The sequence below is a fragment of the Myotis brandtii genome, unplaced genomic scaffold (assembly GCF_000412655.1).
Source record: "Myotis brandtii unplaced genomic scaffold, ASM41265v1 scaffold115, whole genome shotgun sequence".
Lineage (NCBI taxonomy): Eukaryota > Metazoa > Chordata > Mammalia > Chiroptera > Vespertilionidae > Myotis > Myotis brandtii.
In genome coordinates, this window is record NW_005353967.1 from 14,170,671 (window position 1) to 14,191,713 (window position 21,043).

Consider the following 21,043-nt stretch of genomic DNA (forward strand, 5'->3'; position numbering starts at 1 on the left):
ATCAATAAAAATACATTAAAAATATATATTTTTTAAAAGAAAAAAAAACTCCAAAAAATAAATAAGATTTGCTGAAATAAATGACTTTCCTGAACCTCTGACCACTCTCCAACTGTATTAAGTATTAAGGGAGATAATATCCAAAAATATCTTAGAAGGCAAGTAAGCTGCCTTCATAACTCAATTCAACCTGGCACATATTTGGGCAATTAAAATATGCTAAATATATAAAATATTGGCTGATTGTGATGAAAAATGGTAAAAAGCCACTTAACCTGTACTAGAAAGCTTAAGCCATAGAACAACCCATTTTGCAAAGTTTACGTAACACACAATGAATATCCACTTATTCAAAAAAATATGTACTGTTATGCTGGGCATATTTGGTTTTCCCATGCAAAACCTCAGAAAGAAATAGCATTTATATATTAACATCTTCTGCAGCTAAACGGACTAGAAAATATCCCAGGTGCCATGGACACCAAACTTTAGACTAAACTGAAACAATATGATCTCCTAAGAATTTGAATGGAGAGATAGAGATATAGTCAAATGAATGAGAGATGGAACTACAAGGTGGAGATGAAGAGAGAATAGCTTGGCCAACCATATTAGGTGTGTGCATGATGAGCACGTGGAGGAGGCCAGAAGAGAGAGGGCAGACAGACAAGAGAAGATGCAAGGAGGAAAATGACAATATGACTTTCAAGAGACAATACAGCTTTGGTTCCTGATTGGCTGGGCCCAGTCCTTGTGACACTCAGCTTCAGCTAGCGTTTCTTAACCATGGATTCTCATTAACATTGTTTTATAATTGGTTGTATCTTTATAATACTACCCCCTTTACCCTGAGTAGTTTTCTTTCTACACACTCTACCCTTAACCATATATATTCCAAAGAAAAATATTCAGATAGTCAAGATTAAAAAATATTTATCATTTATTTTTAAAGGCATCAGTAAAAAGCTTAACATACTAAGAAAGTTACAATATACAAATGTGTTGACAGATTGACTTTTCTGCACTATATGTGACTTTGAGTTTCTTTTAATTACTCACATTTCCATTGTTCAGTTATTCAAACTGGTTATTCCCTACAAATACCTGGCTGGTTACTTAAGCACAAGTCACATATGACAAAGGTAAATGTAGAAGATTGTGCCATTCAACCAAGTGCTCATGAAGAAAAGATGAAAACTGTTCACATCGACCAGGGCATAGCAAAACACCCTTCTCCTTGGGAGAGAGCTGCACCTTAATTTGAAAGAAAAAAAGTCTAGATATAATTATGAAACTTAAAAACCTGTTTTCTTATAAAATCATAAAGAAGAGAGGAAATGGAAAGCAATACACTCATCAAGGTAAATAAAACGAATAAAAATATGCTAATATACTTAATGTAATACTAATTTCTATATTTATGGAATAGTTAAATAAACTAATTGTGAAATTCATTTGGAAGAGTAAATGGGCAAGAATATTTTTTTAAAATTTAAGGAGCACTGGTATTTGATGTCTTATATACAAAACAATGATCAAAATCATGTGTTAAAACTAGAATAAAAATATGCTAATATACTTAATGTAATACTAATTTCTATATTTATGGAATAGTTAAACTAATTGTGAAATTCATTTGGAAGAGTAAATGGGCAAGAATATTTTTTTAAAATTTAAGGAGCACTGGTATTTGATGTCTTATATACAAAACAATGATCAAAATCATGTGTTAAAAACAATTTGGGTTTGCTGTACTTGAATTCTCATTAAAATTACTAACAGTTATTTATCACATCTCTTTATGTTTCTGTATACTGTTTGTAAAACGAATTAAAAGGAAATACAGGTGACTCTCGTTATTCACGGCAGTTATGTTCTAAAAAGTCACCACAAACATGGAATTTATAAATACAAAGCCATCACTCCTAGAAGAAACACTGGGCCTGCAAGCCTCTGATCACATTTTTATCAACCAATAGATAAATAACCTTGTTTTATGTGTTTCCATTGAAACACATGTTATTAATAGATAGTATTGATGCATTAACACTGAACTCACAGCTAACAGCACTATATCTCATGCCCAGAATGAAGCTTAACCAACATATGTATTTTCTCTGCAAGGCACATCCGAGTTCTTGCACCTGGGAAACACTAGATAACCCTTCTGCATAATGTCTGAAGGCCATTTTAAAGTGTGAAATCAAAAGGCACAAAAATGTAGCACTCAGATTGTGAAAGGACACTTGTTTATAGTATGAGTACTGAAACAAGAAAACAGCATTGCTCAACATCAGCTGGGAACATCTATGTCAGGTGACTCGAATTTTTCACCTTTCTGCATCTGTCCATGAATTATAGCGAAGTGCCAGAAATACTGTTCCTGGGGTTACAGATAAATTTTAGCAAGTAGGCAAATTTGCAAATCCAGAATCTATGAGTAAGGAGGATTTACAGTAGATAAAATTTTATAAGCAAAAATTTAAAAGAGCAAACAAATATTTAAAATGTAATAGGGGAATAACCATATAGACACAGGAAAAAAATAAAACAAAACATTAGAAGAAAATCCAAAAGCCATAAAAAAGGAATGAATCTGACTATATAAAAATAAAGTAGTATGACTACATAAAAAGCAAACATTTCTATCAAAATGACAACTGCTATCACTATAAGCAAGGTCAAAAAAATGATAAACTAGTTGTAGAAAAAAGTACCTACAACTCATATCACAAAGGGATGGTTACCATTACAAAGAATTCTTGCAAATCAACAGGAAAAACATATCCAACTTGAAAAGTGTGTAAAGGTGATGTTCATAAAGTTTTTAGAAAACATACATAGCTCTCAAACACATAAAAAGGCGCTAAACTTCACAATAAAATAATTATAATAAGAAAATCATTTTCATCTATTAGATTGACAAAGACCTAAAGGTTTGATAAATTATTGGTTTGGCTGTGGGAAACAAACAAACAATATTGGTGGGAATATAAATTAACACAGTTTTTACTGAGAGCAATTTAACAAAAATCTATTAAAATTATAAATGCATATCCTCTTCAATCCAGCAGTTCTATTTATTTAATTTTAGAAATGTACTCATATATCTACAAAAAGAATTATGTAAAAGAATACTGACTATATATTAAACAGCAAACAATTGCAAACAGCGTAAACTTCCATCCATAAAAGGTCAATTAAATAAGTATGATGTACATTTATACATAAGAATATCCTGCAGCTGTTTAAAACAAGAATTTTATACACTGATATGGAATACATATACATCTAAATATAAACAAGAAATGCGGAAAAAGTACTTACTTCTTAAGGAATACTGTATGAATTACCTATAAAAATAAAAAATTAAAAGTTTAAACGATTGATACATCTTATCAGACTTATTTTAATTACGTGTTATTTTTTATGGCCAATAAATGCACACAGCACAAAAATACAAAAGGGTACATTGTGAAGTCTCTCTCACATGCCTTTGTCTTCTAGTTCCTCTTCATAGGTAACGTATCACCCTGAGATGATAATCAATGCATATACATGTACGTAAATATATGTTTACACAAATAGCAGGCAGTATAATATACATAGTTCTGTGTCTTATTTTCATTTAAATATATCTTCCCGTCAGGAATGATACACGTAACAAGCAACAATGTAGTTAAACAAAAGAATTACAAGAACAAACTGAATATTAGTTCAAATTTTAAAACCTTTTTATAAAAAAGAATAACAATGAAGAATAATTCTTAAACTATAACAAGTAGATACTCTTAACAATTAGACAAGTATGAAGAAATGAAGGCATTATTAACTAGTTTATTCTTTTGAGGAAGCACTATGACAACATATGATGATCTACAGAACTATTTAGAACTTGAAGCCCAAACTTAAAAATTAACCAATACACAAAAATAATTCTACAGAACAGTGTTAAAAAAAAAAAAAAAGCCCAAAGTAGCCCTAGCTGGTTTGCTCAGTGGATGTAGCATTGGCCTGGGGACTAAAGGGTCATGGGCTTGACTCCGATCAAGGGCATGTACTTGGTTGCAGGCTCCTGGCCCCCTGGTCAAGGGCATGCAGGAGGCAACCAATCAACGTGGCTCTCTCTCATTAGTGTTTTTCTCTGTCTCTCCCTCTCCCACTTTCTAAAAACCAATGGAAAAATATCCTCAAGTGAGGATTATTAAAAAAAAAAAAAGGCTAAAAGTAGATTACTGCCAAATAGAAATCCTCTATAATAAAAGGGTAATATGCAAATAGACCAAACGGCAGAACAACCAAACAACCAATCAGAGTGTGATATGCTAATGATATGCTAAGGCTGCTCAACCGCTCGCTATGATGTACACTGACCACCAGGGGGCAGACAGTCAACTGGTCGACCAGTAACTATGACATGCACTGACCATCAGGGGGCAGATGCTTCAACCGGTAGGTTAGCTTGCTGCTGGGGTCCGGGTAATTGGGACTGAGCAAGATGGGCCAGACACACCCTGGAGCCCTCCTGCAATCTCTCCCTGGCCTGACCGTGCACTGGTGGGGTCTCTTAGCCTGGCCTGCACTCTCTCCCAATCCAGGACCCCTCGGGGGATGTCGGAGAGTCGATTTCAGCTTGATCTCACAGGCCACTCCCCCTGGGAGGGCGCCAGATGCAGGGCTCATGGCTGGTGAGCGCTGCTGTGGCAGTGAGTGCCTCTCCCTATCGGGACTGATTGGGCGCAAGTCTGCGGCAGGCATAGTGGGGCCGGGATGAGAAAGAGCAGCAGGTAGGAGCTGCAGGCAGCATTGGACTGCGGGTTTCGGCCTGATCCCTGCAGGCCACCCAGAGGGACCCCACCTGTGCATGAATTCATGCACCAGGCCTCTAGTATATATAATAACCCCAAATGTGATATATTAATCTTACATACTATAGAGATATAGAGGTAATGTTGTTTAGTACATTTTTTTAAACCACCACAATACAATAGACCAGTGACTATTCAACCACTATGCTGCAAGAATTTTTAAAATATTCAATACCTGACTATTTAGTCAGGAGCACTGACCTCTTTTCCTTAGATAGTCAAATAAAAAACCACAACAGCCAACATAACAGCCATCCGGTGTGAATGAATAAAAGTTATTTCTATATTGTCAGATCAGCAAAAAATACATTTTTTGATGTGTTGCAAAATTTTAGTAATTAGTTTAATGTGTTCCACAGGATGAAAAATATTGAAAATTGCTCCAATACTAAACTTTCAGAAAACATGTAACAACTGAAAATTCATTGTTTAAAAATATTAGGAATAGCTGGTAGTGTACTTGTTTTCCTGCCAGATTATAAAACTCAGCACAATATACAGGGTGGGGCAAAAGTAGGTTTACAGTTGTTTGTATAGAAAATAATATAATCAGTAATCCTACTAATAAAAGACAAAGATGCTAATCGACCGTACCTTCGCTATGCCCACCAGCCAATCAGAGTGATATGCAAATTAACTGCCAACAAAGATGGTGGCTAATTTGCATACTGCAGGCAGGGCGGGCCAGCGCGAGCCGCCATCTGGGCCCTCATGTGCCGCCTAAGCCCCACCGCCAGCCAGGACCCCTGTGTGCGGCCCTGGGCAGCGGGGCTTGGCGGCACGATCGGCCCGAGGAAGCCCTATTCTTGCAGGAATCTTCCTGCAATGGGCCTCTAGTAAGTAATAATATACGAATAAACTTTTGCATACTCACAATGGTAAACCTACTTTTGCCCCACCCTGTATGACACAACTGTTTTCAGGCACTGGACAATACATTGTATAGGGCTGAAATCCTTGAGAAAGGTAAACACATAAGGTGAACCTCACTTTCACCCCTTTTTTGGCTGGACACAATTTTCAAATTGCAGCATGGAAAGTGAAACTTGAGCAGAGTATTGTTCTTGGGTGGAAGAAATAGATTGTATTTTGGGTCTTGGAATAAGGCAGCTGGAATTTGAAGACGCAAGTCTAAAGAGTGATTTGAAGAGAAGGACCTCCAGAAATTTGTATAGGATTTCCATTTAGGTCCTTGACCAAACCCTAAATTATGTATACATGGGACAAAATTCCACAAAGCCTGGAAGAAACAGTTGCTGGGGTGGGGATGTGGTAGGGGACTGAGAGCTGAATGGAGAATTCTGAGGTGGTACATACAGAGCTCCATCATTTGCTGTGTGGCCCAAGGCAAGTCATTTTACCTCTATGAGCCTTTCTCATCTGTGTAAAATGGGAATAATTATCTAACTTGATGGTGCCATATGGATTAAATAAAATATCTACCTCTAGCACACACAGTAACGACTCAAAAAAATTATTAAAGAAAAATTTCACATGGCAGTTTCTAGTTTCCTGTATAATAAAAACACAAATTAATAGATACCTAAGAGTCTACTGAAACCAAGATTTATAAAGTAAGATTTTTTTTACTCTTAACCAGAAGTCTTTATGTAAACACAAAGGCTCAATAATACTCAGATACACTGCTTCACCTCTGTCTTCTGCCTGGAAACCAAGAACTGGTTTTATTTAAAACTAGTGGCCCGGTGCATGAAATTCATGCACATTAAAAGGGCATTAATTGGAGGAAATATTTTAATATTGCTATTTGCCCTTACTCTATAATAGATGTGTCAGAGATGAAAGAAAATTAGCAAAATGTATATGAAAATCTTCCTCCTGTCAGAGTCTGGGGCATGCCACGGGACCCAGAGTCAAGTCCCTGCACACCCACGGTGCCTCAAAATCACACAAGACCCAGACCCAGCCGGCCCCACCCCCATTGGGCAAGATCCAGACCTGGCTGACCCCACCCTTGTCAAGCCCTGCCAGGTGGGGGGTCGCAGCCTCAGGTCCCCTGGCCCGGTGCCGGGTGGGGGGCGCAGTCTCAGGTCCCCCAGCACACCCTCAGGTCCCCCAGCCTGGCCCGGTGCCGGGCGGGGGGCACAGCCTGAGGTGCCCTGTCAAGCCCCACCAGGCGGGGGTCACAGCCTCAGGTCCCTGCTGATTGCTCATCAAGGCTCGTTATGGGAACCTGGCCTCCCAGCGCAGCCATCTTGTGTTACGGAATCCCTGCCTCCGCTGTGGGTGCAGCCACCTTGACCGTTATGGAGTGATGGTCAATCTGCATATTCCTTCTTTATTAGGTAAGATGGGCTATAGTTCAATGCACAACTATACACCATTTTAAAATGTGCAAAGTCAATTTATGTTACAATAACTAGTAATGAAAAAAATCAGAATTTCAAACCTCAAAGATTAGTTTATCCAAAAGCTATTCCAATTATATTAATTGCTATCTTCAAAATGTTACATATAGCCCTAACTGGTTTGGCTCAGTGGATAGAGCATTGGCCTGCGAACTGAAAGGTTCCAGTTTCAATTCCGGTCAAGGGCATGTACCTTGGTTGCAGGCACATCCCCAGTAGGAGATGTGCAGGAGGCAGCTGATCTATCTCCCTTCCTCTCTGTAAAAAAATCAATAAAATATATTTTAAAAAAATGTTACATATATTCCCTTACAATTAACTTTCAAAACCATTCATCTACTTGCAGGATTTGCTATAAATAAAAGTTTTCTTTAAGCTAACAAAAAATAGAGCTGATGCTTAATCTTTCTCCATCCTATGCTCTTTAAGCAAAAAACTGTGCCAGATATTGTAGACATAAAGAATGAGATGTAGTGCCTTGCCTCTAATGACAGAGGAAAGAAATATATAAATATAAAGATAACATAATGAGAAAAGATATGCAATAGAAACAAGTAGAGAGCAGATTCAAAGAGGGAAAATTATACAAATGGGGAGATAAGAAGGCTCACTGGCATTAGGAACAAAGGTAAGACATTTGAGCTAGCTTGGGCCTTGAAATATACAATGCCTCTGAAGGCTTTGTACACTTTCTGTCTAGAAGACTTTAACCCAGGGGTGGGCAAACTTTTTGACTCGAGGGCCACAATAGGTTCTTAAACTGGACCGGAGGGCCGGAACAAAAGCATGGATGGAGTGTTTGTGTGAACTAATATAAATTCAAAGTAAACATCATTATATAAAAGGGTACGGTCTTTTTTTATTTTTAGTTTTATTCATTTCAAACGGGCCGTATCCAGCCCGCGGGCCGTAGTTTGCCCACGGCTGCTTTAACCCATTTCATCCCCTGACTAATTTTTCTCTTCACCCTTTTAGACTTGGCTCAATAACCTAGCTCAGTGGTCGGCAAACTCATTAGTCAACAGAGCCAAATATCAACAGTACGATTGAAATTTCTTTTGAGAGCCAAATTTTTAAAACTTAAACTATATAGGTAGGTACATTGTTATTAACTTTAATTAGGGTACTCCTAAGGCTTAGGAAGAGCCACACTCAAGGGGCCAAAGAGCCGCATGTGGCTCGCGAGCCGCAGTTTGCCGACCACGGCTCTAAAGGATAGGCCATGTTCTGTCTTCTCATGGTCCAAGTCTCACCTTCTCCTTGGTCTGCAGGAATAGAGGGAGTTTACATGGCCTTTTCCCAAAGAAGGGCTGGTAAGGGCAGACTCTCTCTCTCCAAGCTCTGGAAGCTGCTTCTCCCTCACGTCTTGGCTGCCTCCAGGCCTCTCTGAAGAAGAATGTCAATGAAATAAAAAATGACTTTAATCAAAGAATAAAATATAGGCAATTATCATTTATTTATTTATTATATCTTAATCTTATTGTTGAAATGACTACAGATGTTCCTCCTCTTTGCCTCCCTGAGTAATTTTACTTTCAAATGTGATGTATGTAATTTAAAAAATACCCCTCCCAGAAATGCATCTCCCATTTTGAAAATCAAAAAGAAAATATGGTTTTCAAAATTTGCTTTTCAAGGCAACATGGAAATATCTACCAAAAGTCATAATAATATCCACAACTTTTATCAAATAGCCACAACACAGAATTTTACCTTAAGGCTATGACAGAATAGAAACAAATCACTACACATAAGGAAGTATTTACTGCAGCATTATCCAGAATGCTAAACTAAAGGAACAGTGGCATAACCTATCAACAGGCTCCATCTCTGGTAGGGGGCATGCAGGAGGCAGCAGATTGATGTGTCACTCTCACATTGATGTTTCTCTCCCTCCCTCCCTCCCTCCCTCTCTCTTCTTCTCTCTCTAAAAATCAATATAAAATCTTAAAAAATAAAAAAGGTGATGTAGGCCCTGGCTGGGTAGCTTAGTTTGTTAGGGCACAGTCCCAATACGCCAAGGTTGTGGGTTCAATCCTCAGGGCACATCCAAGAACCAACTAATGCATGCATAAATGGGTGGAACAACAAATCAGTATTTTGATCTCTTTCTCTCTCATTTCAATAAATAAAAAATTTTTAAAAATGTAATGTTAAGTGGGCGCACACACACACACACACAATGATGGCATCCACATAAAAATATAGATGAATATGAACCAAAAGTGTAAAGTAATATGTGAAAAAAATACAGCCCTAGCTGGTTTGGTTCAGTGGATAGAGCATCAGCCTGTGGACTGAAGGGCTCTGGGTTCGATTCCAGTCAAGGGCATATGCTGGGTTGCGGGTTTGATCCCCAGGAGGGGGCATGCAGGAGGCAGCCGATCAGTGATTCTCTCTCATCATTGATGCTTCTATCTCTCTCTCCCTCTCCCTTCCTCTCTGAAATCAATAAAAATATATTTTAAAAAAGTACATCTCGCTGTCTGACCACAGTGATGCAGTTTTATCACTGATTCTAAGGATCTCTTTATTGAAAAGTATGTTTTTCTTTTTTAAAATATATTTTTATTGATTTCAGAGAGGAAGGGAGAAGGAGAGCTAGAAACATCAATGATGAGAGAGAATCACTGGTCGGCTGCCTCCTGCATGCCCCCTCCTGGGGATTAAGCCTGCAACCTGGGCACGTGCCCTTGACCAGAATCGAACCTGGGACCCTTCAGTCTGCAGACCAACGCTCTGTCTACAGAGCCAAACTGGCTAGGGCAAGTATGTTTTTATTTCCACACCACCAACCAACAAGTATTTGATGAGATGATAGATACCTTGATATCATGAGAATTCTAGAGGGGATATAGATAAACCTTTTATCAAATAGCTTTGGCATCAAAATGTCTTCAATATTGTTTTATATTAACTTTTCTACATTTTAACATTTTAAAAAAATATGTTTTCCACAAACTATAAAATTTATACAAAAGATTTCTCTTCTATAATAATGGCATACTTACTCCTTAATTAAAATGTGAGCACCTTCCTTCTTTTTGATTTTGTTTGAAACCCTGTAAGGAAAACAAAGAAATTTAAAGAATAGCATATACATATGAATAAACATTTTGTTTCACATAGACATTTTACTAATTCTATTTAATAAAATAATGATGAAAAATAAGTTTATAGCCTTCCAATGCTCTTTAAAAGTGATCACAGCCATGGCCAGTATGGGTCAGTAGTTAGAGTACTTGCCCTCGAACCGAAGCCGGTTTGATTTCAGATCAAGGGCACGTACCTGGGTTGCAGGTTCAATCCCTGCACCTGGTCAGGGTGTGTGTGGAAGATAACTAGTCAATGTGTCTCTCTCACATCAATGTTTCTCTCTCTCCCACCCCCTCATCCCTTCCTAGATTCCACTCTCTAAAAAATTAATGGAAAAAATATCCTCAGATGAGGATTAACCAAATCCCCCTGCCCAAAACAGGAAGACTAATGAAATTAAAAAATAATTTAGAGTGTCATCAAATTAGAAAATGTATAATCAAAATAATGTAATAACATGAAAGATTTTCAAATATATATGTATTTAAATATATTTTTAATTGATTTTAGAGAGGAAGAGAGAGAGATAGAAACATCAATGATGAGAGAATCATTGATCGCTGCATGTCCCCCATTGGGGATTGAGCCCAAAACCCAGGCATGTGCTCTGACTGGGAATTGAACTGTGACCTCCTGGTTCAAAGGTCAATACTCAACCACTGAGCAACAATGGCTGGGCACATGGAAGATTTTTAATTGCATTATAATTACATTAAATGGGGACAACAGAAGAATAATTTAAGCCTTAGGCAAATAGTTGTATTTTTTAAACTTTAAGGTAGTTTTAAACCCTTAGGATCTGGCTAATGTAACAAATCACCTTTTTAGTCACAAACACAACAAAGTCACAACCACAAAGTGTCAGGAAAAGATGTTGAATGATCACTTACCATATAGTAACCAGTGTGATAGCCACTCATGTACCAAGAGATTAACATACTTCCCAAAGCATCAGCATCGTCAAGAGAATCTGGACATATGGGAGGAGGTGGGGGAATTATCTGGAAATGAAGAAAAATATACTTTAAAGTCAGTAAACAAAAATGTTAAGTCTGGAGATCCATTTTATAGAGACAATGCTGGATGTTAACTGTATCTTTCCCTAAATTCCATGTTATCTATTAAAATTATTTTTAATCTGACATTTGAAGAAAGTCAACCAGTAACAACAACAAAATTAAATTGAACAACAATAAAAAAAATAGGTCACATAAAATGTTTAAACATCTTGATTTGATTAGATATATTTTTCTGTTCCTTTATGAAACTATGGGTAAAAGACCAAGCATAAATACTTTGATGGTTTTCCTTAAAAAACACCCTAACAGTATTTCAAATAAAGGTGTTGGGTGAACAGCTGCACTGCCCCCACCCCAACACACACAGTTGGCCAAAAAGTACCTTTGTATCTAGGTTACTGTTGTTATCTAAAAGTCTACCAGTAGATATCCAAATAGTCTACTTGATCACAAGCTAACATTCAAGCACACCTGGAAAGGCAACACATAAATCCCTGTATGAAGTATACTTAAATTCTTTCAAATACGAACTACCTCCCTATAGAATAAGGGATACAATTTCTACCGGGAAGGATGCCGGCAATATAGGACTACGAGCTAGGGCAATAAGAGGAATGAATGAGTCTGGTAGAGAAGGGCATTAAAAATTAAAAACAAAAAACCCCCCAAAAAACCCGAAAAATCCCATCCTGGCCAGGTGGCTCTGTTGGTTGGAACATCGTCCCATACACTGAAAAAAAAAAAAAAGGTTGCACACTTGCCCTAGCTGGTTTGGCTCAGTGGATAGAGCGTTGGCCCGCGGACTGAAGGGTCCTGGGTTTGATTCCAGTCAAGGGCACATGCCCAGGTTGCGGGCTCAATCCCCAGTAGGGGGCATGCAGGAGGCAGCCAATCGATTCTCTCTCATCATTGATGTTTCTATCTCTCTTTCCCTCGCCCTTCCTCTCTGAAATCAATAAAAATGTTTTTTTTAAAAAGGTTACACACTTAATTTCTAGGTTTCAGGTTTGATCCCTGGTCCGAGGGCATATGGGAGACAACCAATCAATGTTTCTTTCTCACATTTATGTTTCTCTCTGTCTCTCTCACTTTCTCTCAAAATCATTCAATATATCCTTGGGTGAGGATAAAAACAAAACAAAAAAAAACCCGAGGTTTGGTTCAAATTTTTACCCATTAGAACCTATGTATGAAAGCAAAGTTTCATCTGAATTGTTTTGTACTTACTGGTGGTCCAGAAGGAAACGGAGGCAGCCAGCATGATAGGAAGGGAGGTGGTGGAGGTGGAGGTGGAGGTGGTGGTGGTGGTGGTGGTGGGCCATTAAATTTTAGACCTGGCTGCAAAAGTATTTCAAAGAAAGATTAATTTACCAACTTCAATATGAAAAGAGGAAAAAATATTTAATGTCAAAAGAATTTAAATAACAAATAAAAAAGATTAAATAGAATTGCATGTACCAAATGCTGAAATCAAATAGACTCATTAATCTAGATTTTTCTCATTTCCTTTCTATAGAGATTCAAGGAGTAAAATCAAAGTAAGAAAATATTTTAATTACCTTATAAATCAAGAGATAGACAATATATCCCATAATTTCATTATCTAGATTGTATAATCTTTTTTATTGATGTCCTTTTAGTAGTTACATATGCTAATTTAGAGCATATATTGTAAAAATTAGTAAACTCTCACTTAACAAGAAAAATCAGGCCCCTAAGACCAAAGTATGAGATACACATACATATATACAGACACACACATAAATTGATTTGATCATTCTAGAAACTGTAATATAATGTAAATCTCAAGAAAAACCTTGCAACCCTGGTTCAGTAGTTAGAGCATCAGCCCAAGCGCCAGAGGGTCTCAGGTTTGATTCCTGGTCAAGGGCATGTACCTGGTGCAGATGTGTCTCTCTCGCATCAACGTCTCTCTCTCTCTCTCTCTCTCTCTCTCTCTCTCTCTCCCCCCCCTCCCTCCCTCCCTCACTGCTCCTTTCCATTCTTTCTAGAAATCAATGGAAAAGATATTCTCATGCCTTAGGTGAGGATTAAAAAAAAAAGAGAGATCTTGAAGAAAATGTTAAGGAAACGTTTTAATAAATCATGCTTGATATCTTTATTTTAAAAATTTTATTATTTCCTCAATACCATAACCTCCAAGGAAGTCATTGCTTTATACAAAACAAATAGGGACATACTTGGGTTCCACAATATAACCTAAAATATAAATCTTTTTTAAAGTTTATTTGTTACTTATAACCAAAAAAAGCATTAAGGAAAACAATATTTACTCTATAACAGTTTGGGAGCTCCTTAGGATTTTACCTGTATTAGATGTAAATACTGTATTATCTTCCAATTTTTACATATTTTACCCAAGTGACTTGGGGAACTATGAGGATAGTCAGCTGATAAAATATACTTTCTAACTTAAGTTCACTACATTATTAGTCTAATACCTAATACTCCATAAAAGTAGTTGGAAAAGCTTTTCATTATAAAGTATTCTACATTACTATCATATTTCTTCTCTGAAGAATTCTCAAGTATGTATTTATAACACCTACAGAAAGCCACAAGTTTCATGGGAAAATCTACAATGCTCCTAATGGAAGGTTTGAAAATGTGTTGAATGTTTCAATATTAACTACTAGAGGCCCAGTTCACGAAATTCGTGTATGGGGGGGGCGGGGGTTCCTCAGCCTGGCCTGCACCCTCTCCAATCCGGGACCCCTCGGGGGATGTCCGACTGCCGGTTTAGGCCCGATCCCTGCTAAACTGGCAGTCGGACATCCCTCTCGCAATCCAGGACCGCTGGCTCCTAACCGCTTGCCTGCCTGGCAGCCTGATCCCTAACTGCTCTCCCCTGCCGGCCTGATCCCCCTAACTGCCCTCCCCTGCCAGCCTGATCACCCTAACTGCTCTCCCCTGCCAACCTGATCACCCCTAACCGCCTCTGCCTCGGCCCTGCCACCATGGCTCTGTCCAGAAGGATGTCTGGTCTAATTAGCATATTACCCTTTTATTAGTATAGATTTTCTGGGAAACCTTTTCTGTGTAAAAATTACCTTTCCTGGTCCCAGTCCTGATCTTGGCATGGGGGGTGGTGGAGGGAGAAAATAGTTCCATGGAGCAGCTCTTGACTTGATGTTATTTGGTTTATTTCCACGAGACCTGGAGGAGTTCTCACTTTCATCTATTGAAATTTGACTTTCATTTTCATTCTTTAAAAAGAAAAAATATATGTATTGTTGTTATATAGGTTTCATTAAGAAAAATTTAATGCCTCAGTGGATCAAACTGACAAGTTGTTATATCACGTAGTTTCTCATCTCGTCTCTACTTTCAAGAACTTTATTTTTTGTATCCTTACCTCCTGAGCATTCTGTTCTATATTATTAGCTACATCAGACGTTGGGGAAAGTAGATCAGACAGATTTTGCTGCTCTCTATTTCCATATCCAGTGTAAACCACAACACAGGTTTCTCTCTTAAAATCAACTGAAGCAATGGTAGCTGGGTAGATGCAGCCATCTTCTGACCAAATGGCTGAACATTTGTCACCAACTTTCCACTACAAAAACAAAAAAAGACACACATACACATAAACATATTTCTTTCAAAGAGGGTAAACTATTTTCTTGTTTGGGTGGGGTAGGATGGGGGATGGGGGTAGTATCCAGTTAACTAATCTAGAAGGCAGAATGAAACAGTGAAAAAGACTTAGAGCCCAAAACACATAAATGTGAATTCCAATATAAATATAATATAATCCTGTCATATAATATAAATTCTGCCATTTTTATAATCATGGGCAAGTTTTTAAATCTCTTTGAATATTATTTTCCTCATCTGTTAAGTGGGCATAATATAACCTACCTCACCTCATTTATTTGTTGTGAAGAATAGAAAAGAGGGAATGTGTGAAGTGTCCAGCATCTCTGGGCTGACATACAGCAAATGCTTAACAAATATTAGTTCTCTTCCCCCTTGGTAATGATGAAACTAAAGTGACTAATGAGACACTAAAATATTTAGCTTCCCGGTCTACTGTTTTAAATAGCAGAAAAAACTCTATCTAGAATTTTAGGTTTCTGAGTATTAACAGGTTTAGGATTTTTGAAGGGGAAAAAAGGCTGGCCACCTCTCAGTTTAAAAAGTAAAACACTGCCAATTCAGTTTCAGGCCCTCAGGTACTCCTCTCAAATAGAACTGCCTTCCTCCCTTTCCTTCCCATATAAAGTGAACATTGTGCTGAATTTAGTATTAATCAGTCCCACCTAAGTCCTTATACCTTTATTGACAGGCATGTTCCTAAACAATAGAAAGTTTAATAGTTTTAGAAATGTTATAATTACATGCCAATGGAAAACACTGAACTAGTCACTTAAGTTAAAGATATTTTACACTATTTAATAAGAATGGTATGAAGAAAATCTTTGAAGTTAAATCTCAATATTTCAAAAATAACCTGCTTCAAGGGAGTTGTGGTGTTCTTTTTTTGGCTTTTATTCTTCTTAGCAGGTTTTCTTTTAGGGGTGCCTTTTGGTTTATTTGAAGCTTCAGAAATGTCACCATTCTTTAGAGCGTGCTATGAAAATAAGAATAGAAATGTGCATGTTACAAAATGATACAGAAAAAGTCACGATTCAGTTATTATAAACTTCAGACAGCCTCTACTTCCTATTTCCACCATCTCACATGCTACAGAAACTGCTCTCAAAGGCATCATATATCTGATAATCAGCTCTAAAGACCCCTCTATCAGCGAAGAAACTTGCTTAGAGAAGAACAGAGGCCCCCAGCACACTGCCCTGGCTGAGCCCTTAGCAGAAGGCAACACTAACCATGTGAATGAACCATTGTGAAAGTAGATCCCTCACCCCCCAAGTGAGACACCCCAGCTGATGTCGGCTTTGAGCCCCATTTTAATCTGCACTTTACAGAACTGTCATGGCAACCCTAAGTTAGTGTACTTCTAGTTTAAGTGCATACTGGAAAGCATGCTATTGACAAATTTAGAATTCAGCATCAAGGATGACACACAGGTTTGATCTTTCTACCTTATGGTACAGGAATGACTACATGAAGGAAGTGGACTCTATTCTTGGTGTTCTGTATGAGCCTATGCTGTGCCTGAACTAAGAGGGCTCACATATGGTGCTCAATAAGACCAAATACCTCAGACTGTGAGTCAAGTGATGATGTTGGACAACTGTGTAAATGTCTTGTGTGGGCAACAAAACAGACTACACTCCCCAAAGAACTGTACATTCCAACCATCAGGAAAACCTGACTTGAAACCCAACTAATTGGATTTGGGGGAGATGACGTTAATTTAACATATGTAAAGCAGTTAGAAAAGTGCCTAAAACACTGTATACACTCTATAAGTATTAATTACTGCACTACTGCTATTTATCACCATTATTTCAATAAAGACTTGTTAAATGTTTAAAAATTAAAATTCAGACTATCCTTCCACTAATCTGAATTAGATAACTTCCATAGGTTTATGCAATGTAAACACATTAAAAGCAACAAATGTTTAAAATTCCAGTTAAATCTCCTCTTAAAAGGATCACATATAGACAGGCTACCTACCAACTTCTAAAGGAAAATATCTAATTTAACTAACCAATGTTATCTTTTAATCTTCAAAATTAGAACTAAATTATACGTACTTTAATACTTGACTGTAAATGTTATCAATTAATTTTCCCAAGTGACTAACATGAGGACCTAAGCAAAAATGTAAACATTTCATACCTTAAATGAAGCCACAGCTTTATCGTATGCTTTTATCAGTGCTGTATCATCCCAAATGTCAGAATCATCACTCTAGGAAGGATAAAGAATAAAAACAATTCATGTTTGGATAGGTTTCATAAAAAAACTATGCCAAGAGCCATCTAATCCAAACATAAAATTAAATTAAAAAATGGGTACTTTAAATCCTAACTATAACCACAAGAAACCTACCTGCTTAGAGATTTTGCAGCATTATCCCCAAAGCGAAACATATGTAAATTTTCTAAGAGGTATGCCATGAAGTGAATGCTCTACAATTTAATCCCTATCTACCAACCACAAGTGGATCTGTTCAAGAATAACTCACATTTCAATCTTTTCTAAGAGCAGATAAAGGGTGTAGTTTGGCCAACCAAGTAGTATAAGATAAAGGGCCTCGTTTTAGTGGGAAAAAATATGATATTAAGTAATCTGGAAAAGACCTAAAACTTATTTCTATTTTTGAATTTAAATTTAATGAATACTTAGTAGAACTTAAACTTAATTCAATTAAAAAATGTTTTTGAGCACCCACTAGCTACTAAGCACTCATCATTGAGAAGTATATGAAATCATGCTACCTGCTCCCAAGACAGACATTCTAATCAGGGATTTAAAACACAAAACAAAAAAGAATATAAAACAAATATAATAAAATACTGAAATGTGAAGTACAAACAATGTTTTAAATGGAAAGAAATGGATTTTCTCATTTCAAGATGAAGATACAGAAGATTCTGAACTCACCTCCTCCCACCAACACAATAAATTTACAGTTGTCTGAAACAATTTCCTCTGAAAAAATCTAAAAATTAGTTGAGCAACTCCTACACATTGGGCAAATGAGAAAAAACAACAACAACATCAAAGCAGGTAGGTTTATCTCACGATAAACCCCAACCCTGGGGCAGCAACCCATAATTGAGAGGAAATTCAAGGCCAGAAGCTCCATCCAATGAGCCAAACCAGCCAGGGCTAAAAAAACAGTTAAGAGACTGAAAAACCAAGCCACAAACTGGGATAAAACATTTGCAAATTACCTATCTGATAAAGGTTTTATATATAGCATATATGAAGAACTCTCAAACCTCATCAAAAGCAAAGCAAACAGCCCTAACGGGTTTAGCTCAGTGGATAGAGCATCGGCCTGCAGACTGACAGGTCCCAGGTTTGATTCTGGTCAAAGGCATGTACCTTGGTTGCGGGCACATCCCCAGTAGGAAGTGTGCAGGAGGCAGTTGATTGATGTTTCTCTCTCATCGATGTTTCTAACTCTCTATCCCTCTCCCTTCCTCTCTGTAAAAAAAAAAAAAATCAATAAAATATATTTAAAAAAGAAAGCAAAGCAAACAAACCAATTCAAAAATGGGCAAAACATCTGAACAGACACTTTACCAAATAAGATATATAGATGGCAAATAAACACATAAAATGATGATCAACATCATCAGTCATCAGGGAAATGCTAATTAAAACCACAAGATGCTACCACACATCTATTAGAATGTTTACAATTCGCACAAGACTGACCATACCAAGTGTTAGCAATGAGGTGAAGCAAATGACACGTTCATACATTGTTAGTTGAAATGTACAACCACTTTGAAAAATTTGACAGTTTCTTGGAGGTAAAATAATGACCCAGGTATTTACCCAAGAGAAATGAAAGCACATGTTCACATAAGTCTTCTAAGCTAGTAGTCATGGCAGGTCTATTTGTAACAGCCCCAAACTGAGAACAACCCAATACTCATGAACAGTAAATGAATAAACATAGAATAAACATTAGAAAATGCAAGCTAACCTATGGTGACAGAAAGTGGATCAGCAGTTGTCTGGGGACAGGAGATGAGAGATGATAGAGAACTATAAAGGGGCATAAGGAAATTCAAACCAGCCCAACACCGAGATCACATATAGAAGCCCTGAGGCTATAAGAAAAGATATGGCCAGCCAGTCCCTAGCTGCAGGGACTCAGCTATTGTAGCTTCAGCCACTACTCAGCCACTACGTGGATGCAACCACATGAAAGTTCTCAAGGGGAAATACCCAGCAAGGCCTTCACAAATTCCTAACCCACAGAAACTATGAGAAATAATAAAATGATTATTTTCAAGCTACTAAGTTTTGAGTAATTTGTTACACAAAAACCAAAACAGACCACTAGGGCTGCCTTTATTAAATTTGTTCAGTCACCACCAGTAGGATGACTTTCCAGATGAAGCCCAGGTCCGGAGGGAAGCCGGCAGCCGGGGGAAGGAAGGCCTACTATTGCACGAATTTCGTGCATCAGGCCTCTAGTTATATTATAACCAGAAACTACAACCCCTCCATAAACCCTATTCTCCAACCACCACCTTCTAGGATCTACACAGCTTATTCCTTCTAATAGTTGACAATCATTCCACTTCACTGGGAATAGCAAAACACTGATCCTCTCACTTTTCAAACTACCTCACTGTCCTAATATCCTCATATCCTTTCTTAGCTTAAATTTCATAGTCAACCATTAAGATAATTCCCTCGTACCCCTCTCTCTTACTTCCTCAGGCTCACTTGGTATCAACTATAGGCATACCTCAGAGATATGGTGGGTCTGGTTCCAGACCACCCTAATAAAGTGAGCATTGCAATAAGACAAGCTGCAACACTTATGTCGGAGGAGGGTCTTGCCTTCAGTCTGTAGAACTCACATACCTGTGAAGCCAATGACGTGAAGTGCAATAGAACGAGTTGTGGCTGCACAACCCTATTCACTTCAACCACCAGTTCACTCTGTGCCTGCCCTCACAAACTTGAAGTGAATGAGCTGGTGAAAAACACAGTCATGCTGTCTAGTCTTTAAATTCACGATCGCTAATCTCAAGTAGACCTTTAATGTTGCCTAGTAACATTTCCATGACATTTCCTTACTCCAACACTTATCCACTCTCCTAGAGGCCTACTTTCCACCTTCTCCCGCTCAAACCCCCAGCATCTGCCCTGTCCTCACTCCTGGCTGACACTTCTTTTACTGACAGAACAGCAACGATCCAAAGAAAAGTTCCAGATCTGTACCCATATAACTGTCACCACGTTAACTGTCAATGTTCCCAACAGAGGCCAAATCCATCCCCTCTTTCCTACTCTGAAGCACTACTTCAGCGGTTCTCTCTCCTGCACCCTCAATGTTTCCACCCTTACCGGATCCTTCCTATCAGCCCACAAACATACTGAAACCTGTTTCTCCCATCTTAAAAACAAAACAAAACACAACATAAAAAATTAATAATCCTCTTTATCCCATTTCCCCCTCCATCTATTGGCCAATTTCTATACTTTCTATTTACAATAAAACTCAACTATTTGTTCACAAACGTTGCCTTGAATTTTTCTTCTCCCACGCCTGGACTCACCCCCAACCAGATTTCATCGCCACTCTTTCACTCAAAATGAATTTCTGACCTTCACCTTTATACACCTGCTCTACTTTCAGTCTTCCCCATCTCAGCTCATCCGTAAAGGCGACTAACTTCATCTTTTCAGAACAATCTTGAAGTTAGCCTTGACTTTCCTCCCTCAAATCTCCACGACTGGGTCCGTAGGCGACACCTGTTGCCTCTGGTCCCAAAATATACCTAGAGTCCAAGTAGTCTGTTCTCCTCCGCCGACACCCTGATCTGAGTCTGGATCGTTTTAATAGACTCCCACCGGGTCCCCCCGCCTCGCCAGGCCCGCCTCCACTCACAGCCCCCAGTCGGAACGGACAAAGTACGAGTAAGTTGCGGGAGGGCCTCGGCTCAAAGCCATCGAGGCGCCCAAGCCGCGCCGGGAAGGAGCTGGCTGCTGAGGTTCCCAAACGGGAAAATCTGCAGAAACGATTAGGCGGACCACCGTCCTGCCCCGCGGCTGGGGACGC

The 21,043-nt window shown here is 38.2% G+C and overlaps 1 protein-coding gene across 1 annotated transcript in view; it reads right to left on the reverse strand.

Annotated features, from left to right (window-relative positions):
- Positions 1–916: 916 nt before the first annotated feature.
- SMN1 (survival of motor neuron 1, telomeric) overlaps positions 917–21,043 on the reverse strand; it is a 20,747-nt gene continuing 620 nt past the window's right edge. Inside the window, exons 2-11 of the mRNA XM_014550555.1 lie at positions 18,340–18,372; positions 17,125–17,196; positions 15,827–15,946; positions 14,729–14,929; positions 14,424–14,579; positions 12,580–12,690; positions 11,224–11,334; positions 10,249–10,299; positions 3,328–3,353; positions 917–1,254 (exon numbers count right to left, since the gene is read on the reverse strand). Of these exons, the coding sequence (XP_014406041.1) occupies positions 10,252–10,299; positions 11,224–11,334; positions 12,580–12,690; positions 14,424–14,579; positions 14,729–14,929; positions 15,827–15,946; positions 17,125–17,196; positions 18,340–18,372 (852 nt within the window). The 3' untranslated portion in view covers positions 917–1,254; positions 3,328–3,353; positions 10,249–10,251. The remainder of the gene's footprint in view (positions 1,255–3,327; positions 3,354–10,248; positions 10,300–11,223; positions 11,335–12,579; positions 12,691–14,423; positions 14,580–14,728; positions 14,930–15,826; positions 15,947–17,124; positions 17,197–18,339; positions 18,373–21,043) is intronic.